Raw genomic sequence first — 27,621 nt, 5'->3', positions numbered from 1 at the left:
CAGTCTTTCTACTTAGACCTGGTGCTTCAAATGGGTTTTTATTTCGACATGTTAAAGGAAGTTAAAGAAAAAAATATTTTCACTAAACTTTTGTAACTTATGTATTCACAAAAAAACTTTGGCACATGAGAGGTACGTTCTCTGTTTAAAAAATACGTCACTTTTTCTTGTCTGGTTTGTTAAATGTGTTATTTTAACACGCATTTGCAGACTCCATGTTTGTTTTGTTTACTTTTTTAAATTTTATTTTGGCTGACATTGACTCGTACTTTTGTTGAATGCAGAGATTCCACGGTTTCCCACGATCTCACTGTCAGTGCAACCACAGGAAAGTTTGCTGTTTGTGTGACCATCCCCTGCACACATATGCACTCAGTTCGTCTAGAAAAGCTTGTTTAAAATGAACTTTTCCGTCACGTTTCAGGGTAAAAAAAAAACAAAAAAAAAACAAAACAACAACCCAAGCTGGTGCAAAAGTTAACACTTGTAAAGAGCTTTGTCTCAGAAAGACAGTGACAGGGGAACATGGTAAACAAACAGAGGACTTTGCCTTAACTTTTATCTCACACAGCTCTGTACCCTTGTTTGGCTGCAGTGCAGGAAGAAGTGTCCGGTTTCCAACACGGACTGAGAGCTGCAGCTGATCTTTAACCCAGATCTTTGGTTTACTCTGGTGTCAGTCTGCTGGATGCAGTCTTCAAAGATCCTGCAGTTTACTAACAGTGTATGATAACAATACCTAAATAAAGAACTGACTCAGAACATTATCTGCAGGTAATAATAGTTTCAAACGCATTCGTCGTGGTTTTCATATCATATTTGTCATAAGATAGTGTTTTAATGTTTATTTTTAATCTTTTTTGACAGGCATGGCAGACCAGGATGAAGAAGGAAAGTGCAGTATTTACCCAGTATGTTATTATTCTAATTTACTATTAGTAAAGAGCTGTGTCCTTTAACATGGCAGTAAAAGCCGTCTCATGTCCAGATTTCATCCCACTGGTTCTGTTTGTGCTTTTAATGTTTAAGGGACTGGTTCCATTCAGCAGCGAGCTCAAAGCCAAGATGGAGCAGTTTGTGGAGGAAAGGACAGAGGCCAGTTTGGTGAGCAACAACAGTCTAATTACAAATAGGAACAAGATGACTAGACATTGATAATTACAACTATAATATTACTTTTAGCATCAGATCCTAAAATAAAACAATAGTTTATGTGTGATCATACTTTCCTCAACCAGCATGCACGTATGGATATGTGGTTCGGACTGGTTCCACTTCAATGTAGAGTGCTCTAATAATGGGTCCAGTTTGGGTTTAGTTAACTAAAGAAGAATGTTTTGTGTGTTTTTTACTTAGTGGATTTCTTTGCTGGTGGGAGCTGTGATTGCCGTTTCATTGGTTGGAGTTGTCGTGTTGTTTCTCTACAGAAGATACAAACTGTCAAGTCAGTACACGCCGTGCATCCTGCAGAGCTGCACAGGTCATCTGTATCCACACAATCCTGTGGGCAAAATGCGCCTGAATACAGTGCATTCCTTTGGTGTTAATCAGTTTATCAGCCAGGAATTATTGTCATTTTACTACTGCTAATTGTCTCCAGGAAAAGTTTGGACGTCTCAGTTAAAACGGGATTTTGTTCAAGCAAAAACCAAAATTAACCATGTTTGAACAGACTGTTTGGTTTTTGCAGAGGAGGAGGCTGGTGTCCCTCACTATCGCTTCAGAAAGAGAGACAAGGTGATGTTCTACGGCAGGAAGATCATGAGAAAGGTTTGTGCTCTCCTAAACATCCCAAACAGCTGTATCCTGTGTCGTCCATTCAGTGCACGACTGTTTGGCTTGACCTGCCCGCTTTTAAAGATCAAGACTCATTCATGGTTTGGATCATTTCCATCCACTGCAGGTTTTTGATGAAGTATCTGTGCAATACTCCAAATCTCATGTAAAGCAAAGAGTAAAACGTTTCTGATTCTTCACAGTTTGCAGGTCAACAATCAGACTGAAGCTGATTACTGACACTGATCGGCTTAACTCATTTATTCTGCTGATCCGCCAGCGCTTTGATTACATTAACTTGTAGCCATTGTTCCCCTTTTCAACATTTCTAGCAGAGTAAATCAGTCTAGTCTATCCAAACTGTGCAAATCCAAAGGGAAAGTCAGCTGATGGCAGTATACCGAGAAAAAAAAACAAAAAAAAACAAGTTTAATTTAAGAACAGACATCAACAAAACCAGTAATCTTCATTTCACTTCAGTTACATTAATTATATTTATACTGATAATGGCAGTAATTATAAAACATTAAGAAAAAGTTAGTTACTTTGATTCTTTCCGTGTCCTGAAACTGAACGCAGCTGTAAACGTGATATTACTGGCTGAGTTATGTCTGATCAAATGTAATGGACATTTAGTGAAGAGTTTTTCCAAACAGACTTTAGTACCCTATACTGTTTCCTTATACTGTACCTTATACTGTTTCCTTGTACTGTACCTTATACTGTTTCCTTGTACTGTACCTTATACTGTTTCCTTATACTGTACCTTATACTGTTTCCTTGTACTGTACCTTATACTGTTTCCTTGTACTGTACCTTATACTGTTTCCTTATACTGTACCTTATACTGTTTCCTTGTACTGTACCTTATACTGTTTCCTTGTACTGTACCTTATACTGTTTCCTCGTACTGTACCTTATACTGTTTCCTTATACTCCTTATACTGTTTCCTTATACTGTTTGTTTCCTTATACTCCTTATACTGTTTCCTTATACTGTACCTTATACTGTTTCCTTATACTGTACCTTATACTGTTTCCTTGTACTGTACCTTATACTGTTTCCTTGTACTGTACCTTATACTGTTTCCTTATACTGTTTCCTCGTACTGTACCTTATACTGTTTCCTTATACTCCTTATACTGTTTCCTTATACTGTTTGTTTCCTTATACTCCTTATACTGTTTCCTTATACTGTACCTTATACTGTTTCCTTGTACTGTACCTTATACTGTTTCCTTGTACTGTACCTTATACTGTTTCCTTGTACTGTACCTTATACTGTTTCCTTATACTGTTTCCTCGTACTGTACCTTATACTGTTTCCTTATACTCCTTATACTGTTTCCTTATACTGTTTGTTTCCTTATACTCCTTATACTGTTTCCTTATACTGTACCTTATACTGTTTCCTTGTACTGTACCTTATACTGTTTCCAACATGTCGTTAAAAGCAGCATATATGACAGTCATAATTACAAGATAAGGAAACTGTTTCCTCTCTAAGTGGTACAATTACAGCATAAAGTCAACTTGCCACTGATTAAATAGATTAATCTATCATTGGTACACATCTTCATGCATTATTAATACTGATTATTTTTCATTTTAATCGGGTATTTGACTTGTGAAAACATTTGTGTTTTGAATTAGTTTGTAAACTGTGTTTCTCCGTTTTCCTGCTGCAGGTTCAGACGTTGTCCACAACCCCTGCTTCCAACTCCAACTCCGCCTCGCGGCAGAGGGTGAGGAAGAGGACCAAAGTCCTGTCCATCGCTCGCAAGTACGCTTTTAATACATCTGATGAAGAAAAGCTACAAGTGTAAAAAGTTAACTGATCTCATTGGAAGCAATAGAATAATCTTTCTGCAGGGTTCACATTCAGACACAGTGTCAAAACTGTGTTTATCGGCACAGACAAGCTGCTGCTTCAAGATTCCTGCCCGCAGAAGAAAAGAAAACCCTGAATACTGGTTTATGACCAGTTTAATTAACTGGAATATTTGACCTGATATTTGTGCAAAGATTTATTTCCATCAGTGAAAATAGGAAGAGGATCACGTGTTTGTGTGGATTTCCACTCATCAGCCTGTGTTCATGTTAGGATCCTGCGAATCCGACGGGAGCCCCCCACCCTGCAGCCCAAGGAGCCCCCTCCCTGTCTGCTGGAGGCCGACTTGACTGAGTTTGATGTGCAGAACTCTCATCTGCCCTCTGAGGTGCTTTACATGCTGAAAAATGTCAGGTTGGTAAGAATCATCACCTTCCTCGTGTTTTTATGCATGTCAGGGTTTTTTTTTAGATCCTTGGAGCCTTTAGGGTGAGTAAATATGAGCCGCAGGGATGGATGGAATCACAATATCGTGTAAAATCTTTGTAAACTACTGCAAAACAATCTGAAGAAAATCTTGTCTTAAAGGAAACTTTGACTGAATGTTTTTTGGTTTTTTTTTTTAGAGTAACAACAAATAAATCATTTGCATGTTTACATTTAGTGAGTATTGATGATTGGATAGTAGTTTTTCTACTACAGCTGTGCTGCTTGTATTCAGGGTGCTCGGGCACTTCGAGAAGCCTCTCTTCCTGGAGCTGTGTCGTCACATGGTGCTGATGCAGCTGCACCAGGGAGAGTCACTCTTTCGACCTGGTGACACTGATGACAGCATTTACGTGGTGCAAGATGGTCGCCTGGAGTTGTGCATCCATGAGAGCGTAAGACTTAAATGTTCACAGCTTAACAGAGTGTTTCAGTTCATTGGTGTCCGTTCTTCAAGTAACTGGTGGGAAATGAAATAGGTTTAAGACCTGTTCTTCAACAGGAAGCCAGTAAAGATCTGAGAACTGGACTGATATGTTCCCTTCCTGTGGTCTTTGTGAGGACATGAGAAGCAACGTTCTGGATTAGTTGCAGTAGGAGACCTGCAAGAACTCCATTACAGTAGCATCCTACTGCAAGGAAATGCATGAAAAAGTTTTTCTCCATCCATCGTTCCTCTTATTCTAGATGTAATCTTCAGGCCGTAAAAGTTCCCGTTTTAACGAGGCTGTAAAAGTACAGCTCAGAGAGTCCAAATGACTCAGATTTCTGAGCTGATCGTTGTTTTTAATATTACTGAGTGAAGCTGGGTATCAATCTTCAGATACTGCAGAGCATTCTAGCACACCTACAGCTTCAGTTATTCAACCCCCATTGCAATGTGTGTGTACCGAGAAAAATGTACAAACGATAAACAAATCAAACAAGAACCATGTACAGTTGTACTCATATTTATTCATGCTCTTTCAATATAGAAGGAAAAAAACAGCTGCCTGTAAAATAAGCTGGAATTGACTAAAGTAATATTAAATAAAAAAAATTATTAAAATCGTTAGATTATTTTCTAATTCTGGTTCAATAGAAATATTCTTTTTTAAAAAGCAAACAAATAAGATAATTTATTACATATTACATCAGTAATAAAGTAATATTTTGTTTAACAATCCTTTAATGTTTCTGCTCCAGTCAGGTGTTTTCTGTTCCTCTCAGTCAGACTTCTGCACCTGTTGACAGGTATTTTGTCCCACTGTTAAACAGAAAAGTGCTCTAATTTGTCCAGAACCAATTTGTTTTTTGTTTTTTTTCTTTATTTAACTAAATTAAATGAAAAGACAGTATCTTATATTACTAAATTATATTTTTGCAAATTTTTAGTTATTGTTCCTTTTTTAAGTCTCCAGTTATTTGAGTGACTGTTGTAAATTCAGCCTTTTCTTTAATGGAAGGGGATGAATACATATGAGCACAACTGTATCGAGAAAAATATACAAATGATAAACAAATCAAACAGGAACCATTTAAATAGTCAGTGCAGCTAATATCTTAAGTGGTTTCTCCCAATTCAGCAGAAAATGCCAGAACAGCTTCCCAGGTTGTGACTGAACTGAGGCATGTACTTGTATGGGAGCAGAGTCTCCTGGTGAGCCAGTAATGTAGAGCCGAGTGTGATCAGCATTTTCTTCGTTTCCATGGTCGCAGCTACTGGGAGCATGTAGGTGTGGAACAATAGAGAGCCCAAAAAGGAGCCTTGGGGAAATCTGAATGCCATCAAATGATGAAGATAGTCCCTGGCTTTAAAGGCAGAGTATGTAAGATTTCAAGGTGATTCTTTCCACCACCAGGTGGCAAACACCAGGTTGTGAGCAAAACCACAAAACTGCTACCTCCACAAACCACCACAGGTTGGCAGTAATGAGCAAAACTCAGCCCTCACCCCTCCTCCTTGCCAGCTCCAATGAGGGCAGGAATTGCTTGTGAGCTGTAGCTCAGATCCGCTCTGCAATAAATGGGCTTATACTCCCCCTACTGGTGGAAAAAAAGTACTTTTTTTTTACTGGTCAGAAAACATTCAAGAAGGATCTTTGTCATTAATTAAACTTGTAATTTAGTAACGCATCAAATATGGACAGACTGGAACCTACATGTTTAAATAACTATCTAATTATGATTGTAGTTATTTTATTAGTTAATTTATTTTGAAAATATTGAAAATCTTACATACTCTACCTTTAAAGTAGGATTCAAACCAGTCCAGAACCAGATGGGAGATTCTCTCCCAGTTTCCCATCAAGGCCTTTTTTTTCTGAACTGGACTTTGTGAATACAATTATATAAACTGATCTTGTGTGGATTTGTTTTATATGGATTTCTTAATGTTGTTCCCCTAACAACAGCTAATTCAGCATCTGTTTCGCTTCCTGTCTCTTCTCTGAGCTCTCTCCGGCCAGTAAAAGTCAGTTAGATGTTGCCTGTTGTCATTTTCTTACTTTTTTTTTTCTCTCTTCCTACGATCATGTCTTTATGGGCTTCTTTGCTGAATCAGCCACGGTGTGCGTTCAAAATGGCCAGCGTGTTGATAACCAGCTGCTAGCGTGTGATACAGTGCGGTAACGTGAAATGTTACTGTAAAGGGATGAAAGAAAACTTGTCATGTGGCTTGTCGTACTTAAGAGGCTGCAGGGCAGCAACAGCTCCAGGATTGTACATAATAAATGTCACTGTGGCATCAAAATAAGTCAGAAACACAGAGTTTTAAAGCCAGAACATTATGTGATGCTGCTAAAACTCATAAGTTCTGAAAGTAAAACCAGTAAAACCACCTGATCTGATGTTCCCATGAAGTTAAAGCACTGAACCTGCAGGGGAAGCTGCCTGTGGTGGGAAGCAAAACACTGAAGAGCTGTTCAGAGATAAAGCTTACTGTCCTTTTACACCATGAAATGAAAAAATACTGATATTATTTACATCCTCATTGTATCCAAGTGTGTGTTCATGTTATTAAATGTCTTGTACTGCATGTTAAACTGCTGAAATCATGTCCTTACTGTCAACATACATGGAGTGTGTTGCAGCCATCATCTGGGCTCTCACTGGCATCATCCTGACATGTGACGATGTTTCTCTGCAGGATGGTACTGATGCTGCGGTGAAGGACGTGCTGCCAGGAGACAGTGTTCACAGTTTGCTCAGTATCCTGGATGTAATCACTGTATGTATGCGGTCCGTCTCTTCCTCTTTATAGTTTCCTTTCTTTTTAATTAACAGCTCTGTGAAGCACCTTTTACAATCCACAGGTTCCTCCCTAAAACACACACACACACACACACACTGTATTCCTCTGTATTTCAGGGTTACCCAGCTCCTTATAAGACGGTGTCAGCCAGAGCTGCAGTCCCCTCCACTGTCCTGCGTCTTCCTGCTTTGGCATTTCAGTCAGTTTTTGAGAAATATCCAGAAACTCTGGTCCGTGTTATCCAGGTAAATCACAGCTGCAGGTTGTCCTGATCTCCAAGCAGGCAGCAAAGCACAGGCACATTTACACTTTTCACATCCATGTTTTAATGTTTGTTTTGATGCTGCAGATTATTATGGTGCGTCTCCAGAGAGTCACCTTCCTCGCCTTACACAACTACCTCGGCCTCACCACTGAGCTCTTCAACCCGGTACTTCTGTTTTATTCCCCTTTCTCAAACAGGGATACTCGGAGACATCCGGGGGTTACATGAGAAAATAGAAAAGGGTGATCAGGATAACTACACACACATGAAAATGTACTGTCGAGATCTTAGAAGTTACTCTTATTATAATGTGAAATACTGGATTTTCAGTTCCAGATGCAGGTGATGATATTTTAGTGATTACCATGTAACTGAGTTAATGCAAGATCATAATATAATATAATATAATATAATATAATATAATATAATATAATATAATATAATATAATATAAGGATATTATATATAATAATCATCATTATATGATACAATATAATATAATAATATAATTAGATTATTATTCTGTATTATATAATATGATATAATTATTTTTAATATTTATAATATTATGTTATATATATTATGTTATGTTAAATTATATCGTATCATATCATATCATATATCATATATTTGTTTATTTAAGATGCCCATTAGCTTTTGCGTAGCTGCAGCTATTCTTCCTGGGGTCCATACAGCTTATATTGTACTAATACAAGAAATATACATCCACACTACTCATTATAATAGACACAACCAATCATAAAATACTGTTGTGGGGGAAAAAAATGTAATAATGAGTCTTAATGAGAAAAATCCAACTGAAATTTCTTAAGACCTTTGCATAAGGAGAGCTGTCACACAGATCCACTAGGCATCTGGATGAGGACTCTGCTCACAGGACAGCAGCTCACTCCTTTATAAGATTATGATATTATATAAATATATTAATACTATACAAAATATAAGATTCACAAGAAAAGTTAAATCTTTTTTAGCATTCTTCCTATAAACATGTGATGCAAGTGTGAAACTGGACTGGTTGCATTTGGTCTAATTATTTTCTTCGGTGCAACATTTCCTGTTGGAGACAGGTAAGCTGACCAGAAAATCCTCGTACTAAAAATAGAAGCAGATGTATTTTCCTTTGCCTGAACTTCTCTTCATGCTTTGGAACTGTAGTCTTTACATTTGCCTTTGTAAAATATGCTTAAGCTCATCCATCGTCATGTAGAGGTTGTGTGACTGCTGTGGGCTGAACCCTGCAGAATGATATTACTTTATTCCATTTAATCAGGTTAACTGGAGTCCGTATGGACTTCTGGATAAATACTGATGGTGTGTGTGTGTAACAGGAAAGTCAGGCCATCTCCTTGGTGTCCGTGGCAAATGTTCTGGGTGAGGCTCACCCACACAAAGGTCTCCGCAGGCAGCCTTCCCACTCTGACGACGGGAGCTCTGAAAAGTACGATGCAGGTCAGAAACCCCGACGTTTCCTCCACATCAAACATCTTTCTAGTCACGTCTGGAGTCTGGAGTTGCTTTTTTCTTGTTAACCACTAGCAGAGAAGTCCAGCCCCTCTGACATGTCCACAACAAAATACAGGAGATCCTCCTCCCTCCCCAGCTCACCTGCAACTACAGGTACAAACAGCTCTACTATGCATGTGTTTGTTTTACATATAAACATTCTCATGGTTTGTAGCAGCTCTGAAGACGTATTTTTCATTTCTATAGTCAATAAAAACTTGCTTGATTCCTCCTGCTGCAAGGTGCTTCTCAGCTTCTCTGCAGCTGCTGCAGCTAATGATAACGTTGTGTGTTTGTTTAGCAGGTGAGATGTTGGCCGACCTGAACAGAGGATGTGAACAAGCTCAGCCTTCTAAAGATGAGACGACGCCACACAGTCCTGTAAAGGTCTCTGAGTCACAATAATCTTCTTATCCTATTAGAGATGAAATAAAAGGAGTCCAGGTGTTAAGCATGATGTTTTAGAGTGATGTCACACAAGTCATTTATGAGGTTTTACTGTATCTGCACGTACGTTACGTGTGTTTTCCGCTTCTTTTTGTCTACTCAGTCCATTCTAAAGAAGAGTGTGACCATGCAGTCCACTCCATCTGCTGTGTACCATTACAGCGATGCTGGAGGAGGAAGCATCCATCACAATAAGATCAACGTCATTTTCCAAGCTGCTAAAAAGGATCTGCTGCAGGTCATCCAGATACAGGTAGTTTTTCATTTTTCAGTGACAGTCTTTCTTTTGCATCATAGCAACCCATATTATTGCTATCGAGCTGTTTGCATGTCTCAGCTGGGATTTAAGACCACTCTTCATAGTCTTCCTGATCTTAAACTCCTTCACAACTTCAGGCCCTACAAGTGTCTCCCAAAAGCTTCTGATATTCTGTCCTGTTGGCAAATCTGATGCAGACGTTTCCCTCCAGAATTATACTGTAGCTTTCGTTTGGTGAAAGAAAAAAAGAAACACACACTGCAAAATGAGCAATTACCCGTTCATAGCATGAGAGACCGTACGTTTAACCCTTTAAAGCCAAACCGAAGAACAACTGGGGTGAAAAGTCCAATTTTTTAAACCAAAGTCTTTATTGTTACTTTATCAAAATCTGAAAAAAAAAGTATTTATTTTGTGGTATTTTTACTCTTTATTACTATGCAATAGATCAAAATTATTTTAGTATAGTCCTCTGCTTTTTGGTGTCCACCAGGGGCCAGGAGACCAGTGTCTCAGAAACTGTATGAATCAAATATGACCTGTTTGGCTTTATGGGGTTAATGTTGGCTGCAAAACAAAGTCCAAAGTACATTTACTGAGACACATCAGGTCAGACTCACAGAATGAGATGGAGAGGTACAACCGTAGCCCAGACCTGAACTGCATTCAGGACCTGAGCAGGGAACTAGAAACCAGAGTAGTTTAATCCCCTGACAGGCAGAGGTTGCAACAAGCAGCGTGTCACAAGTCCAGTGGAGACATACAATAATGGATTATATATAATGTTGTCATATGACGTCATCAGGACCTGTTCTAAAATCTTCTTCATTTAGTGAAGAGGAAAACTCAAAGTGAAACAGGTATGGCCTTTTACTTGCAAGGAGTTCAGTAATACACCTCAGCATGATGGAAAGAACATCACCTTATGGTGGAAGGAGAACTGCCAGTTCTCTTCATACAGTCCATCTAGGAGTCTAGGAGGAAATAAGGAAACATCTGGCAGAGTTACAGAACATACCTGAGAAATTTAGCTCCGTTGTGGCTCCGTGCACGTACTTCCTACAACCCAACTTTATTGTCACATTGTAGATGTCATAAAATGTCTGTGATGATACATTTTTCCTACAGGACCCCACTCTGCTGGAAGGAAGGGTGACACTTCGTCAGGTCAAGGCTGGCTCAGTTGTGGCCCACCAAGGAGACCAGGTGAGTCTGTCAAGCTGACACATACAGTTTTCCATGTTGCCTCAGAACATTTTAAATGAAAGAAGACGGCCGTCTTTCTGGATCCTGTTCACATATGGTGAAGCTTTAATCTGGATTTGTGGAAAACAGGGTGAATTGAGGCTCAGTTTTTCCAGCCTTTTGTTGAAAGAGCAGATATGTAACCATGTCCTCCAGAAGAGGTGGGGATGGACTCAGAGATGGAGGTGATGCAGGTTGAACTTCTTTAGCTGCTGCAGGAACTGCTTCTTCTGCTGGGCTTCCTTGGTGAGGTCCTGGCCCATGATGGTGCTCTAGAAAGCAGAATTACTCCACGGTACTGACTGAAGAGTCACACAGAAGGATGGGGGTGGGTGGGTGGGTGGGGCTGCATGCTTCCTGAAGTCAACAACCAACTCCACTGTTGTAAGAGCTCAGAGCTCCAGGTTGTTCTGACTGCACCAAGACACCAGAAGGTCAATTTCACACCCATAGATGGTCTCATCCCCACCAGAGGTACGGCCAATGGAGGTAGTGTCGTCCGCAAACTTGAGCACCTTGACAGATTTATGACTGGAGGTGCAGCCCCTGCAGGGACAAGAGAAACTGGGAAAGGACACAGCCTTGAGGGAAACCAATGCTAATAGTTTGAGAGTCAGAGACATGCACTTCCAGCTTCACATATTGCTTCCTGTCCGGCAGGAAACCAGTGATCCCCTACAGGTAGATTCAGACATGAGAGAGCTTGTCCTGCAGGAGAGCTGCTAATATTCATTCATCCATTCATCATCCTAACTGCTTAATCCGATGAAGGGTCGTGGGGAAGCTGGAGCCTATCCCAGCAGTCTTTGGGTGAAAGGCACGGTACACCCTGGACAGCTTGCCAGTCCATCGCAGGGCAAGCTGCTCAAATTTTTTCTTGAAATATACAGATTATTGTATTCTTACCCCAACATTTTATTTATATGTTACACAACTTGCCCACTTTGCAAACCCACAAAGGAGGAACACTGACGTTTTCAACTTATATGTTAAAGATAAAGCCAAAACAAAGATGATACATAAAGTAAACCGGTGCTGAAGGAACGAATAGCAAGCAGTGTTTCTCGGCCAGAAAAACCTTGTTATAAAATCACATAGTTCCGCGTTTTACATTAAACTGAATGGGAACTAAACCAACTCTTCACAGATATTTCCAAACCCACTAAAGCAATCTTAATGCAGAACAGCCTTTCTTTCTTTTCTTCCTCTCCATAGGATGTGAGCGTGGCCTTCGTCATCTCAGGCGTCCTCCACGTCTACCAGCGTATGATAGACCGGGAGGACGAGAGCCTGCTTTTTGTCACACACCCAGGAGAGATGGTGGGTCACCTGGCTGTTCTGACAGGAGAGCCCCTCATCTTTACAGTGCGAGCCCACCGAGACTGCACCTTCCTCTCCATTTCCAAGACCCACTTCTACGAGTAGGATGAAGATCACACAGAAAATATTCAGTCTTCAGGTGTCAAACTCTGCTCCTCGAGTGCTGCTGGCCGGCATTGCAAAGAAGCTCACAAGAAGCTGTTGAATCCATTCAATTTGAATCAGGTGTGTCGGAGCAGGGAAACAGCTAAAACCTGTAGGATAACGGCCCTCTATGACCGGAGTTTGGCATCCTTGTTCTAGTCGTTTCTTCCGCTTCTTCTGGTTGGACGATGGATATAGGATGTCAATGCATCTGTTTTCATGATGGCAGGATGATGCGCGAGGAGCCGAGGGTGGTGCTGAACGTAGCTCACACTGTGGTAAAGAGGGTGTCCCCGTTTGTCCGGCAGATAGACTTCGCTCTGGACTGGATGGCTGTGGAGGCTGGTCGTGCTGTCTACAGGTAGCTTCTCTTCCTAACACAACGTCCTTACCCTGTAGATCCCCGTTGTTCAGCTGGATGTTTCCTCTCTGATTATCCGGATGTGTTTTTAGACAAGGAGACAAGTCGGACAGCACCTTCATCGTCCTGAGTGGCCGACTGCGTTCTGTCATTGCGAAGGATAATGGGAAGAAGGAGCTGGCCGGGGAGTATGGCCGCGGCGATCTGATCGGCGTGGTAAGCTGTTAGAGTCTCCTCTCTGAAAGGAAGGTGTGGAAATGTTTGACCAATGAGAATGCCTCCTCCCTGACCAGGTGGAGGCCCTGACACACCTGAACCGAGCCACCACAGTCCACGCCGTCAGGGACTCAGAGCTGGCCAAGCTACCTGAGGGAGCTCTGAACTCCATCAAGAGGAGGTATCCTCAGGTTGTCACCCGGCTGATTCATGTGCTGGGACAGAAGATCCTGGGCAACATGCAGCAGGTCAACGGACCCCTGGCTGGTAATCTATTACTCTCACTTTGTTAGATCAAGTTCACTTTTTAAACTTACGGTGAGTTTTAGTTGTGTTGACTTTAGATTTTGGTTTCTAGTCTTGTTTTAACACCTCAGTCTGTTCCTTGGTTTTCACAAAGGCTTCATGTGTTTCATTATTAATGTGAATGCCCCCAAGGGCATTCGCATTATTGAGTTCCTGTTCGGCCATTTTTATTATTCCGCCAAATTTTGCCGCGCTACTCCTCCTACACTGTTCAAGTCACTACAACCATTCACATCTTAAACCCTGCAGCTCCTTCAGGAGAAGTGTGCTATGACTTTTATCATTTCAAATCTTTGTATTTTTTGAGATATTTAGCAAATATTAATTCAGCCTTGTGATTGGATGAAAGTCTTTCAAACCCACTGTGCATTGGGTGTTGCAAAAATTCAGCTCTGCGATTGGTCAGTTTGTGCATAAAGAGCTGAAAACTGTTTCAACAGGGTTTCAGAGCTCTGCATCAGTTAGCAGTGTCCAGTTCATCAAGTTCCCGTCCCTATAGTCTTTCCTGCAAAATGTTTGGCGCGCTACTCCTCCTACACCTTTTGTCTCACTTCAACCATTCCCATATCAAACTGTTCAGCTCATTCAGAAGATATGTGCTATGACTTTTGGTCTTTCTAGCATGTAAACCTTTCAAGTTATTCAAGTTTTTGTCAAATATTAAAATCCTCTCCAGTGATTGGACAAAACTGAATTCAGCTCAGCGATTGGTCCATTTTGTGCACAGGTACACAGGTACACATACAAGGCACTGGTTCAAATGCAGCATTTAACATATAGCTCTGTTGTCGTTTGTCAGCTGTTGCTTGTGTGAGGGCCTGCAGTTCTGCAGGCTGCTCAATGTGAACTATTGGTCTCAACTGCACACTTCAAGGAGCAAAGGAAATTAGTTGCAAATGTCTCAGTTAAATATGAAGGAAATGCTCCCTGCAACATTTCAACACTTTGATACACATAGAACAGTCTTTCAAATCTTCATTGGATTTTAGTTCAACCTTCCAACTGTTTTTGCAATCCTGCTAATCACACCCTGCTTGAAGTAAAAAAAAAAAAAAAAAAAAAAAGGTGTTCCCATCCCAACTGGAAAAATTGAACACTCTCTCCAAGCTATAACTAAGAGTACTAGTGGCGTAGTGTGTAAGTCAGTGTGCTTCAATACTGAAATGCATGGGTTTAATCCTGGTGTGGGGCAATTAGAAAAATTGTCAGTTGTGCTTTTTTTTTCAATTTCTTATACTTTTGCAATTTCATTTCAATCATTCAGCATAGTTCAATAAATGTTACATGTGTTATTATTTCAATAATAGCTGTTTCTAGTTTCTATTTAGTTTTATTGCTGAGTCATTTTTATTCATTGTATGTTAAGGTTTCATCTTCTGTTCAAATCACATTGTGAACAAAACTCAGATTCACTTTCATCTTAGTCAGGGAAAGATGTCTTCTTGCTCTGTGTGCTGATTTCTAGTTGCTCTAAAAGCCAGAATGAAGGTTTTACTTCAGCGTTTCAATTGTTAAATCCAGTAACTGAGACGTCTGTCCTACAGGTCACAGTCTCAACGCACCTGCCAGTAAGTGGGATACTGGGAATCCCGTTTCCAATCTGTCCACGGTGGCCATCCTGCCTGTGTCTGATGAGATCCCACTCACTGCCTTCACTCTGGAGCTGCAGCATGCACTCAGTGGCATTGGTACAAGCACACACACACACGGGGCATTTTTAAATGTTGTTTTAAGAGCTTTAAGTTTGAGGTTAAAAGTTCATATCGCTGTTTGTTCATGTTTTTCACTTTTGGAACAAATACGTGTTCCTGGTAGAGACGAATGGCGCATATTCATAGCTCCTGGTTTGTGCCGGTATCTGAGTTCACGCGTGCAAGAAGCTGTGAAAATGGGATTTTGTGAAATTTGTACCAGTGATGTGCGGGTCGTGAACAAATTGTTCATTATTGAAGAATCACTTTACTGACTCATGAATCACTATTCCTCATTTTCATTCACTGACTCAAACCTGCTACCGCTAGCAAGCTAGCTAATCTTTTATTTTGTAGTTTTTCCTGTTTAGTCTTGTCTCTGTTTGTTCGTTGACCTGGGTTCATTTAATTCATCCATTTTACCTGTGTCTCGATTTGGTTCTATCTATTTATACCCCTCACCTGTAGTTTTACTTTGCTGATCCATGTGTTCGAGCCTGAGTTTAGTCCGCTGCCGTTTAGTTAATAAAACTTCAATTTGGAACTTATTCAGCTTCCGCTCATCCCTGCATTTGGGTTCAAACCTCATCCTCATCTTGACACTATAAGATGTGAAAGAATAAAAAAAAAAAACTCTCGGTACCGAGTTCACACTGTACTGCCTGCAACATGAACGAGTCACTCATCTTTCTTACCACCTGGAGAGCTTCTTCCTCACCTGAGCTGGGATCTGCTGCTCTGCTTCCATAGAACGAAGACATCCGGTAGTGGGGCTGGAGTCTGTTGTTTGTTTCACACGTTTTTTACACAATGTAAAGTAGAGTAGTAAGAAAACATTGATATATGAAAATATCGCAGTATTTTGAATATTTTATTGATATTTAACAGCACTGTTTGGATTTGATTAAACAAATGATCATTTCTTTATTCATCTTGTACATAAAGATCAGTGTTTTTATTCATTCTGCTGTGAAATGTAGATCCATCCATCCATCCATCTTCTGCTGCTTATCCGGGGTCGGGTCGTGGGGGCAGCAGCCTAAGCAGGGAAGCCCAGACTTCCCTCTCCCCAGCCACATTTGCCAACTCTGCGGGGGGATCCCGAGGCGTTCCCAGACCAGCCGAGAGATATAATCCCTCCAGCGTGTCCTGGGTCTTCCCCGGGGTCTTCTCCCAGATGGACGTGCCTGGAACACCTCACCAGGGAGGTCCAAGAGGCATCCTGACCAGATGCCTGAGCCACCTCAACTGGTTCCTCTCGATGTGGAGGAGTAGCGGCTCTACTCTGATCTCCTCCTGGATGACCGAGCTCCTCACCCTATCTCTAAGGGAGAACCCGTCCACTCTGCAGACGAAACTCAATTCAGCCGCCTGTATACGGGATCTTGTTCTTTCGGTCACGACCCACAGCTCATGACCATAGGTGAGGGTAGGATCATAGATCGACTGGTAAATCGAGAGCTTCGCCCTCTGGCTCAGCTCTTTCTTCACCACGACAGACCAGCGCAGACGCCACACCGATCCGTCTTACGGTCTCACACTCCATACTTCCCTCACTCATGAACAAGACCTCGAGATATTTGGACTCCTCCATTTGAGGCAGGACCTGACTCCCGACCCAGAGAGAGCAATCCACCCTATTCCGGCGCTGGAATAGGGTGGATTTTGGAGGTGCTGATTCACATCCCAGCCGCTTCACACTCGGCTGCAAATGAGAGCGAAGTGAGAGCTGGAGATCACGGCCAGATACATATCGTATCGCCAGAGTCTTGTCAATACACACCCCTCATGCAAAGTGTTGTATTTCTCCTGAATCAAGTCAGTGGTGTTCGTGACTCAATGACTGAGAACCCCCACTGTCTTCGGTGAGAGACCCTGTTAAACTGGAATCAGTAAAAAGAATCCCGTTCCCCACCAGTAGTTTGTACCTGTGAGTCAGAAAGAATTTAATAAGAGAAAACTGTTAGAAAATAGTGAAGATGGAAAGAGCCTCCAAAAAGTCAAGCAAACAAATGCTTCTCAACCCAGTTCCTTTTATTATTTGTTGCAGGTTTGGCAGAAAATGGAAGGCAGGAGTCAGGCTGAGCGGGCTGAAAATGGGAAACAATTCAGGGGTTTCTTTAGATTCTCTTATTTAGCACACAAACACAAGAAACTTGTTGGTTATACGATACCGCTGGCAAGCAGACAAACTGGCAATGGCTGGAGAGCAGTCCTCAGTCTTATCCACCAGGCTGGAACGAGGAACAGCTGTAGCCAATCAGTCAGGACACACCTAAAGAAAATCACATCCTGCCAGTCCCAACAAAAACTGAGATTATGACACAAAAACTTAAAACCCTCATGAAATCTGCCAGAGGAGTTGTATTATGAACCTTTTTTTCCCCTTGTTACTGTTATTTCTAAGGCCCCACTCTGCTCCTGACCAGTGACATCATCAAACAGCGACTGGGCTCTGCTGCTCTGGACAGGTGAGTCACCGCTAACCTGTTCACCTACAAGTAATACCTGAGAAAAATGTCTCCTCTTGTACTTACTGTGTTTTTTGTGCCCTTGACTGAAATGGGATCCAGTCATCCAGGGATTCATGTTTTCATCTCATCCCTTACAGCGTCCATGAGTACCGTCTGTCCAGCTGGCTGGGGCAGCAGGAGGACATCCATCGCATCGTCCTCTATCAGTCTGACCCCAGACTCACGCCTTGGACCCAGCGCTGCATCCGCCAGGCCGACTGCATCATCATTGTTGGACTGGGTGAGCAGGAGCCCACTGTGGGAGAGGTCAGTGTGGATTCTCCAAAGGCACTTTAGATAATCTGTAGCACACCTTATGTAAACTCCCTCCTCATCCGCCTCATCCTCCGCGCCTGTAGTTGGAGCGGATGCTGGAGAGCAGTTCGGTGCGGGCTCAGAAGCAACTGGTGCTGCTGCACAGGGAGGACGGCCCGCCGCCCAGCGGGACAGCTGAGTGGCTGAACATGCGGAGCTGGATCTCCACACACCATCACCTGTCGTGCCCCCGCAGGGTCTTCTCCAGGAGGAGTTTACCCAAGCTGGTACTAAACACTCTGGAACTGGAAGTCTGACCTGGATAGAAGAGGATTTTTATCTTCATGCTTGTGTGTGGATTTTCAGAGAGAGTTGTACGAACGTGTGTTTGAGAAATGTCCCGATCGTTACTCCGACTTCTCCCGCCTGGCAAGGATCCTGACGGGAAACAGTATCGCCCTGGTGCTGGGTGGAGGAGGCGCCAGGTACAGCAGCTTTATAGCTTGTGCTTTAAAGGTTTTAGTCACAATCACAATTTTCTGCCACTTCATTTAGAAAGAAAGCTATATGAATAAATAATCCTTAAATAAGCTGTTTTTAAACAGCAGTATTAGCTTTACACGGCTCCAGCTAAAAGCTAAGACGTGTAAATGAATATAACTGTGAAGTTGGTTTCCTTCTAAACACAGGGATGAATTTCTAGTGGGGACGTTCCAGCCATCGGCTGTGTTTCCTGCTGAAACACACAGAAAGCAGGATTGTAACCTCAGCATTTCCGTCTTCTGACGGAAAGTACTTTTTATTTTATGTAAAAGCCTTAAAAGACAAAGTGATGTTGCAAAAAGAGAATTTAGGTGGATTTACACTTTGTACAGCAGCTCAGTGGTACGTGTGCAGGACATCAGGAGAGAGTTTTTATTGAGCATGTACAAATTTCCACATCTGGAGAGGAACCAGACCTCGAGAAAGCTTCGGTTCATTGAGCGCATTAGCTTCACCCGCAGATGTTCATAATGGCTGAAACGCGTGATGATGGCCAACCAAACCAGTACCTACCCCCTCCTCTGACCTGGGGGTTGTCTTTATGCATATTCAGTCAGTGAGAAACCAACCTGGAAAATACTAATAAAATAATTAAAATTTAAGAAGATGAGTTGTTTCACTCAAACACATAAGTAGACCTGAAAACTTGTCCTAAAATTGATAAATTTAAGGTTCTACTGAGGGTTGTGTCTTTAAAAGGCGCAAAATAACATGTCTGCGTCCAGTTAGTACGTCTGCCGCAATGAATATGCAATATGTGACGCACATTATTCTGTGTGTGTTGGAAGGACAAAATATAAATGTATTAATTCAGTAGCTGCAATGTGATCTATCAAACCTGAGATCAATGTTGCTGATTGAAACTGCAGCTGTATTTTAGAAGGACGTGCAGTTTGTGTGTGTAATCATGCACATGGTTGCGATTTTTGTCACAAGAAGGAGACAACAAAACAAAGCAAGGAGACAAAGGGGACATGTTTTTCACCCTCAAGAATATTTTTAGATGAAGGAGAAACAATCATCAAAACATATGGCTTTTTCAGCATGTTGGTGCTGCTGGAGAGGAGTCATGCATACCTGCAAATGACAGATGTTGCATCACAGCTGGGATCCCCCAGATATGCTGTTCAAGTCCTACATGCCATGTGTTGCCGGATGGTCACGGTGATTAGGTTTTCACGCACTCTGCAGTCGCTAACTGAGACCAAATAAGTTTTTTCTTTGCAGTAATTGGATTTCTTAGAGTAACAGGAGCCAACGATTGCGCCCATGTGCAAAATACCTCCAGTCAGTGCATGATGCTTTTATTGAGAAAAGCAGCCTTCTCTTCTCCAGGAGGTGGTGAGTGTTTAGACGGCTCGCTTGTAAATGGGTCAGTTTATGAAATCATTTGTAAAACTTATGAGGTCTTTATTAGAAACAAGAGACTCTTATTCATTCATGTTTTCTTTCTTTCTTTTGAGATGGCAGTACACACACCCTACTACTCCCCTAACTGTTTTATTATGTAGATTTCTCTGTTCTTCCCCTTCTAATGTCTGTCTACAACTTTTTACTTCATCCCCTGTTCACATCGTTCTTCCAACATCAACTTTTTTATAAATTCCTTTATTTGTGTTTTAGGCAGATTTCTTTGCAGTAGGTCATGTTTTCTCGCCATATTGCAAACCACGCCACGTTAAAGACCCTCATTTAAATTTGGCGTGCAACACGTTTGCACCTGCCGCCATTTACGCAATCACTCTGAGTAAATCACCTGCAAACTGTGGTCTCCCCCCACGTGCAGAACTCTAGACTGCACACAGTTTCCTACTCGCAGATTGGGATCTTAGTAGATCTGACTGGTTTTTTAAAGTTCACTCATCTTTTTAACAACTTTTTTTTCCCAGTGTTTATTAAAGCGTGTAAATAAATGTGTTTTCAGAGGCTGCTCTCAGGTGGGCATCCTGCGGGCGCTGAATGAGGCAGGAATCCCCATTGACTTGGTGGGGGGCACGTCCATCGGCGCCTTCATGGGAGCGCTGTACGCCGAGGAGAAGAGCAGCAGCAGGATGAGGGTCCGGGCCAATGAGTGGGCCATGGTGGGTTTACTTCAGTGCTGAGGATAACAAGATCATTCTTCACAGAATCCTTTTAATTGTTGGTCTCTTCTTCAGGGAATGACATCTCACTTTAAGAGGATCTTGGACCTGACCTACCCAGTTACCTCCATGTTTTCTGGAGCCTCCTTCAACTCCAGCATTAGCGCCATATTTAAGGACAAACAGATTGAGGTGAGTTTCTCAGTATCTGGATGTGAGTTCAGGTGATGAAGAGGAGAAAGTTCAGTGTTTTTAAAAATGCCTTCATAGATATTTCATGTTATCTTGATGTTGTCGTGTCCTCTCCACATCCAGGACCTGTGGTTACCGTACTTCAACATTACAACAGATATCACAGCTTCCTCTATGAGAGTTCACACTGACGGTGTGTGTGTGTTTGTGTGTGTGCGAAATTATGACCTTTCTTTTCCTTTTTCTCTTTTAGACACTTTTTTCTTTAATATGAAAGATTTAAATGAGATTCCAAAGCTGTCCAATGTTGTCTTCTTCTACAGTTTCATCTTCTCTCCTTTTGTCCACCTGCAGCTAAACACCCGTCTCTCTTCTTCAGGTTCACTGTGGCGTTACGTCCGCGCCAGTATGTCGCTGTCTGGTTACCTGCCACCTCTCTGCGATCCTAAAGACGGACACTTGCTCATGGATGGAGGCTACATAAACAACCTTCCTGGTGAGGAAGCAGAGACTTTTGCAGCTGTTGATGTGAATAAAAACAGCTGCTTAAACTTATTCAGCTGATTAAAATCTTTACATAATTGAAGGCTTTTCCACAGAGACGCGCTGATGTTCACAGAAACAACCATGAGCTGGTTGCAGCTCTGTGATACCAAGCTTGTCCCTGCTCCCTACAAACCAGAAGGGGGGGCTAAAGCTTGGTTACCTCAGATTATAACCCATAACAGCCCACAACATTAATGCACATAGAGGAAAACAGTAAGAACCCCAATAAACTGCTAAATAAATACACAACATGGATTAAAAACGCAATGTCAAACACCTTCCTTTACACACACTAACAGATCAGGCAGGCTGGAGTTGGAGGCAGAGGACATCTTAGTAGATGTGGAGGGAGATGGGGCAGTGTGACAGTGTGACTGAGCTGCAGGGTGACGAGTGAAGGTGTGACAGGAAAGCTGTGGGCTCACGGAGGCCGAGGGTGCAGCTCATGGTCCAGACTTCCATCAGTTTGATCCCGCTGACCACACGTCCCTCACGTTGTTCTGCTTGAGCTGACTTTAGAGTGCAGGAATTTCTCATGACTTTGCACAGAAGAAAACAAGCAGTAGATATTTACAAAGATGTTTCTGAAAGGTTTCCTCAAAAGAACCTAAAACATCTTCCTGATGTTTGACTTTGTCCCGCGTTTGCCCAGAACATCAAGCTTCAATGCCAAACACCTGGAAACCTCTGGAGCTCCTAAAAGTTTGCTTTTAAACGCGACTTGAGCTTGTTTGTGATGATGAGAAGCTGATGGTGGAAACAGGCCATCAGGTTACCAGTGTGTGTCGCTTGCTCTGATCTCCAGCTGACGTTGCTCGCTCCATGGGCGCCAAGGTTGTGATCGCCATCGACGTCGGAAGTCGGAATGAAACCAGCCTGACCAACTATGGCGACTATCTGAGCGGCTGGTGGCTGCTGTGGAAGCGGTTAAACCCCCTGGCAGAGAAAGTCAAGGTGCACCAGCCTTCCCCAGCGTTTGCACAGCTCCTCTGCACCTGGTCTAAGTGGTAAAATGTCTCGTTTTCCTCGCAGGTCCTGAACATGGCAGAGATCCAGACACGACTGGCCTACGTGTGCTGCGTGCGACAGATGGATCTGGTCAGAGACAGCGACTACTGTGAATACATCCGGCCGCCAATCGATCGCTACGGCACGCTGGACTTTGGGAAGTTTGACGAGATCGCTGTGAGTTTCCCTGCAGCTTGTTTTTCTTTTTTTTGTTTGTCTTCGAATCAGACTGTGAGCCTGCATGGCTGCTGTTGCAGGAGGTGGGATACCAGCACGGGAAGACCCTGTTTGATGTGTGGCACCGCAGCGGCGTGGTGGACAGCATGATGAAGGACAGACATCAGGAGGAGTTCCATAAGACCAAAGCTGGTCACGTATGTACAGACGACAAAACGTCCTCATGATTTGTGACACTTAATTTCCACTGAAAGGGTCACAGCAGGATCATAAATCCAGATACGGATCTTAGATTGTGACTGAAATGTCTCTTTCAGGTGGTCACATGTCCAAATGCCTCCTTCACTGACCTGGCAGAGATCGTGTCAAGAATTGAACCGGTCAAAAATGCCGTCATTGACGGTGAGTCAGTGGAAACTAGTGAATAAAGCTCCCTAACCCGAAGCACAAAAAAGCTGGGATGGTGTGTAAAACTGAAATAAATACAGAATGATTTGCTACTCTCTTCAGCCCAGATTTTATTCCTAATAGAACAAAACAACATGGCAGATGTTGGAACGGAGTTATTTTACTGCTTCATGGAAAATATCAACTCATTTTGAATTTAATGGCAGCAGAACATCTAAAAAAAAAGTTAACGGGAGCCACAAAATAGCTGGAAAATAACTAGTTCAAATCCAAAACAACTGGATGAGCAGTTGACAACTAACTACCGGTAGTTTATTTGACAAGTCAGTAACATTACTGGGAATGAAAAGAGCATTTCAGAGATGTAAAGATAGACAGAGGTTCACAAGTCTGAGACAAACTGGGTCTGAAATTTAGGAGAACAACCTCAGCAAAGTGTTCCTCAGTATGAAATTGTGAAAACTTTAAAGATCTGGATGTTGGTCATCATGGGACACCTACGTAATTCTTCCAGAAATCTCTGAACACAGTTCACCCTAAAATCCACAGATTAAAGCTCCATCATGCAAAGTAGAAGCCAGATGTGAACTGGATCCATAAGCACTGCGGTATGATGAGGTTTTAGATCAACATCTGCTCCCTTCCAGACAATGTCTCTTTCAGGGAAGACCTTGCAGATTTCAGCTGAATGGCATCCTGCATCCATCACAGCAGCATGGTGGAACAGGAGAACTGGTCTGCTGCAGTCCAGACCTTTCACCAGTACAAAACATCTGGAGCATCATGGAAGCTGCTGGAATCCTGCATCAGACCAGCATAGGACCAGGATCCTCTCCTAAAACCCCAGCAGCTGCTCTCCTCACCTCCCAGATGTTTACAGAGAGATGTCAGTTCAATTCAACTTTATTTGTATAGCGCCACTTCACAACAATGTTGTCACAGGGCACTTTACATACACGAATCAACATACACATTGTTACAAGCCAATTCATACCCTATAATAGAAACCAACTGATTGCATCGAATCAAGACTTCGATCCAAACCTCCATCCTGAGCTGCACGTGGCGACAGTGGGAAGGAAAAAAACTCCCCTTTAACAGGAAGACAAACCTCCGGCAGAACCCGGCTCAGGGAGGGCAGCCATCTGCCTCGGCTGGTTGGGGTGGAGAGGACAGGAAAGACAGAACAACATGTACAATTGTATGTTAGAAGAAAAGGAGATGCTAACTATGCTAATCGTCATCCTGGAACTACTTTTTACACCAGTTGCTGCCATCAAGTTCAGAATGAGCTCATAGTTTCATCAAATGGAACATCTGACGTGTCTTTATGTTAAATTGGGAATAAAATATGTATTCTGTCCTTTTGTTCAATATTCCTCTGAAAAACTGTTTACAATAAACTGCATGTCTCATTGTTTCTCCTGCTTCATCTTCCTCTTCCTCCAGAGGAACTCTCTGATGAGTACCAGACAGACTACGATGAAGAGGCGGTGGAGAGTGCGCCCTCTGACTTTGAGGCCTTCGCCCCCGGCAGCGAGCACACAGAGGGAGAGGAGACGGCAGACACTGCTGAGACTGTGTGTTTTACATCCGTTTCCTACCATTAGAAACCAGTGAATAATACGTGTCAAACTAAAATAATATCAAATGAACTTGCAGGATGAAGAAGATCCAGTCCGAGTTCGACGGCGGTCGAAGAATGCTTTGCAGAACGCTCATCTGTGACGTCCATGAAAGTTGTGGCGGCTTCTGAACCAGTTCAGACCCAGTGCTCCCAGTGGAACCTCAGTGGGACGCTGCTGGTAGAAACAGACAGTAGGTGCTGTGACGCCTCTGCAGCCTGGTGCAGTTAAACAGACTGTGGCTTAAACTGGGGGAACTGAAAGCAACACTGCAGCTCATGTTACTCCCATATTGTCTTTTTAATGAATCTAGTTGTCTTCTGGTCGTTCGCTCAGCAGGGAAGTTACTTCCTGTCATCCTGTGCTGCTTTCATTGGTTGCTGTTGTCGTGCAGTTGGCTGCAGCTGCACCAGCGTCCGGACTAACGATGTTCCACGTTTACCCTCCAGCAGCTGAGTGAATTCAGGCAACTTGCAGCAAGTTCTCTGAGGGACGTCAGGCAGACGTGGATTATGAACATGCCATCTCCAGATCAGTGTTTTGATACAAGCACATATGCACCAGTCTTCCAGTAACGTTTCATGACATCACAGGACGGTTTTACACCGCTTCTTGCTGCCACGTTACCATTTTTATAGTTTGATGTTGCATTTCATTTCCTTTTCAGTTTAATAACTGTTTTAACGTGCCTTCTGAGCACTTCATCTGCAGTGTTACTGTGCTTTTTGTGCAGTAATGAAGGGATTTTTTTTATTCCGAAAAGCAGCGTTTCGTGAACTTGGTTTTTATTTACATGAATTCAAATGCAACTTGGCCAGTTTTTAAGTTTTTCTCTATGTCCTAGTGAGATCGTACGTTTCAACCCACAGAAAACAAACAAACTGTATGCACAAAAGAGGTTTTCCTTCGTAGACGCGTTTTCTCTCTGGCTTGCTGGAAACAGTGGAGCTGCGTACACCTGGAACTATAAACTTATTTTTGTCATTTCCCAACTGTGCAGAGATTTTTGTAACCTCAGGATGGAGATAAAAAGAATGTTACACTAAGGCGCATCTTCAAGTTGCATGAAAGACGAAGCAATAAAGACAACTGACCTCAAAACGCTTGTTTTACCGGGACATCAGTGCAGTTATGAACCAGGTTGGCTGGAAGACAGTTTTAGAAATGCATGTTTGCTGCTGAAGGTATTCAGTGTTTTATATCATGATCATGTAGAAATGATTAATTTCTTCTCAACAATATTACAAAGCGGCGTTGCTGCTGTATGTCTTCGATAATCACTGTTGCTTAGCGACCATTGGTTTTGTTATTGCCTGTGTTTTTATGACTGAAAACCAACAAAACATGTTTGGTGTCAGTGTTGATTTGTTCCTGATTGTTAGATGTAGAATCATTTCTGAGTTAATGACAAATGTTGTCTTTTTTTTCCATCAGTGAAGAGCTGCTCATACGTTGTTTGAAGATTTTTGAAGCTGCTGACTTAAAATAAAATAGTCTTCATGTGAAGTTGAAGTGTTTTGTTTGGATCAGTTGTATTTTAAGCATCGACAGGAGGCAGATCAAGTGGCTGGGGCGTCTGGTTAGGAGGTGTTCCAGACCTGTCCCACCAGGACGAAGACACAGGACAGGCAGGAGGGACTACATCTCTTGTGTTACCAACTTTTGTTAATTTTGTGTGTGTGTGAAAAAGTATGACGTGAAAAAAAAATGTGATGAATAAAGATTTTATTGAGGTGTGTGGAGTTTGCATGTTCTCCTTGTGTATGCATGGGTTCTCTCTGGGTTCTCTGGTTTCCTCCCACCAGCCAAAGACATGCATGTTAGGTTTATTCAGTTGTTCTCAAACATTTTGAGTCATGTCCCTGAAGAAAGCCTACACTGGTGTTTGTGACCCCCACTCCCATGCAACAAGTAAGTGGTTAATTGTGTGATAGATGGAATGGACAATACTGCAGCATCCTCTAAATGTAAGGTTGGATAACTGTCATAATGGTGGATTTGGTTCATCGCTATTACGAGACACCTACATGCCCAAAATCAGCTTTTCTCAAAGAGAAAATTTCAACTTCAGGTTTTTAATTAAACATGTGTAGCTACTAATGAGTGCTTATGCATTCATGTGTTAAACAATTAAAGAGATAATTCCATAGATTTATCAAATTAGTAAAAGTAATGTATTCTATGATATATCTGTAGGCCCAATGAAAGTGAACGTGGAGGTTAAAATTCAAGAACTCTTCTTCAAAGGCATTGAATCTTGGCAAGTCAATTACAAATTTCAACACAGTAATGATAACATTTAATATCTGTTCAATTTTAAGTGATAGTATCACTTTAAAAACAACTAACACTTATACTATATTCTTTCTCGAGCTCTTGTGGGTCTTCGTTTAGATGCAAAACAAGCATTTGAAGGTTCCAAGCTCTCATGGTTTGGATGGAATTATTCTGCAAAACACAAGAGGAAATATACCTGAGATATTTACAATTTTTGTTTATTGCTACAACAAAGAGAGCAGAGTCAGGAGACGGACTAGAGTCCAGCAGCAAAGGCACCCATGCAGGTCGGCACAGGCGAAACAAGGATTAGTATAAAATAATTGTTAAAGGCAACCATTTGCTACTAATTTTGTGAACTGTGTTACCAGACAGGGGAAGACAAAATACTGTTTCCACAGCAATCAGGTATGTATTAGTATACAATTAATTATACACAAACCTGGTCAATGACAGCCATAATGTTTTTTATTTTGCGTCCTGCTGCTGACCCCTTCTTGTGGAGCACTCTCGCCAACTTGTCAGAGTAGTGGTACAGCTGCAACATAAACGGATTTGGATATCTGCTGTTTAAGTCAGGTTCATATACTGGTCAAAAATCATTGTCCATGTGCTGCAGTCTGAACTCTCCTTCAATTTTACAATGTTTTTGAATCTCAAATTTAAGACTGTCTACGGAGTCCGGGATTCCAGAAGGAAAAGTTAGCTTCATACAGTTATCCTCTCCTAGGAAAATCCGAAGCTTTGCTGGAGTAGACATAGTGTGTACCGTCTCACTCAACTTTTACTCTGAAAGAGAGAGAATATATTTAAGTGTAAAACAGAGTACAACACCACTAACTCATGACATCTTTCCAAACTAGGCTAAGAAACTGACACATCACTTGAAA

General features: G+C 42.1%; 1 protein-coding gene across 1 annotated transcript; it reads left to right on the top strand.

Moving 5' to 3' along the window:
* Window positions 1-96: 96 nt before the first annotated feature.
* pnpla7b (patatin-like phospholipase domain containing 7b) lies at window positions 97-26,016 on the top strand. Its single transcript, XM_079251605.1, has 36 exons — window positions 97-132; window positions 596-774; window positions 868-911; window positions 1,030-1,104; window positions 1,357-1,444; window positions 1,691-1,770; window positions 3,466-3,560; window positions 3,882-4,022; window positions 4,330-4,489; window positions 7,222-7,302; window positions 7,443-7,571; window positions 7,676-7,756; window positions 8,943-9,063; window positions 9,151-9,231; window positions 9,419-9,504; window positions 9,668-9,817; window positions 10,952-11,029; window positions 12,284-12,489; window positions 12,762-12,893; window positions 12,986-13,109; window positions 13,187-13,376; window positions 14,960-15,103; window positions 17,514-17,577; window positions 17,718-17,886; window positions 17,979-18,161; window positions 18,241-18,359; window positions 20,342-20,498; window positions 20,574-20,690; window positions 20,814-20,883; window positions 21,070-21,186; window positions 22,042-22,190; window positions 22,269-22,421; window positions 22,502-22,618; window positions 22,739-22,823; window positions 24,279-24,409; window positions 24,492-26,016. The coding sequence occupies exons 3-36, from the start codon at window positions 870-872 to the stop codon at window positions 24,555-24,557; spliced, it is 3,981 nt and encodes a 1,326-aa protein (XP_079107731.1). The 5' UTR covers window positions 97-132; window positions 596-774; window positions 868-869; the 3' UTR covers window positions 24,558-26,016.
* The last annotated feature ends 1,605 nt before the right edge of the window (window positions 26,017-27,621 follow it).

The sequence above is a fragment of the Telmatherina bonti genome (genome assembly GCF_933228915.1).
Source record: "Telmatherina bonti genome assembly, chromosome: 13".
NCBI classification, from domain to species: domain Eukaryota; kingdom Metazoa; phylum Chordata; class Actinopteri; order Atheriniformes; family Telmatherinidae; genus Telmatherina; species Telmatherina bonti.
This window is presented reverse-complemented; position numbering and strand designations above follow the sequence as displayed.

What these genes read in the sequence shown, in the direction of transcription:
- pnpla7b (XM_079251605.1), top strand. Translation starts at nt 870, where the DNA reads ATGGCAGACCAGGATGAAGAAGGAAAGTGCAGTATTTACCCA. An exon ending in GCAGGAAGATCATGAGAAAG is followed by an intron (nt 1,771 to 3,465) that starts GTTTGTGCTCTC and finishes TTCCTGCTGCAG; the next exon opens with GTTCAGACGTTGTCCACAAC. An exon ending in GGAAGTTTGACGAGATCGCT is followed by an intron (nt 22,422 to 22,501) that starts GTGAGTTTCCCT and finishes CTGCTGTTGCAG; the next exon opens with GAGGTGGGATACCAGCACGG.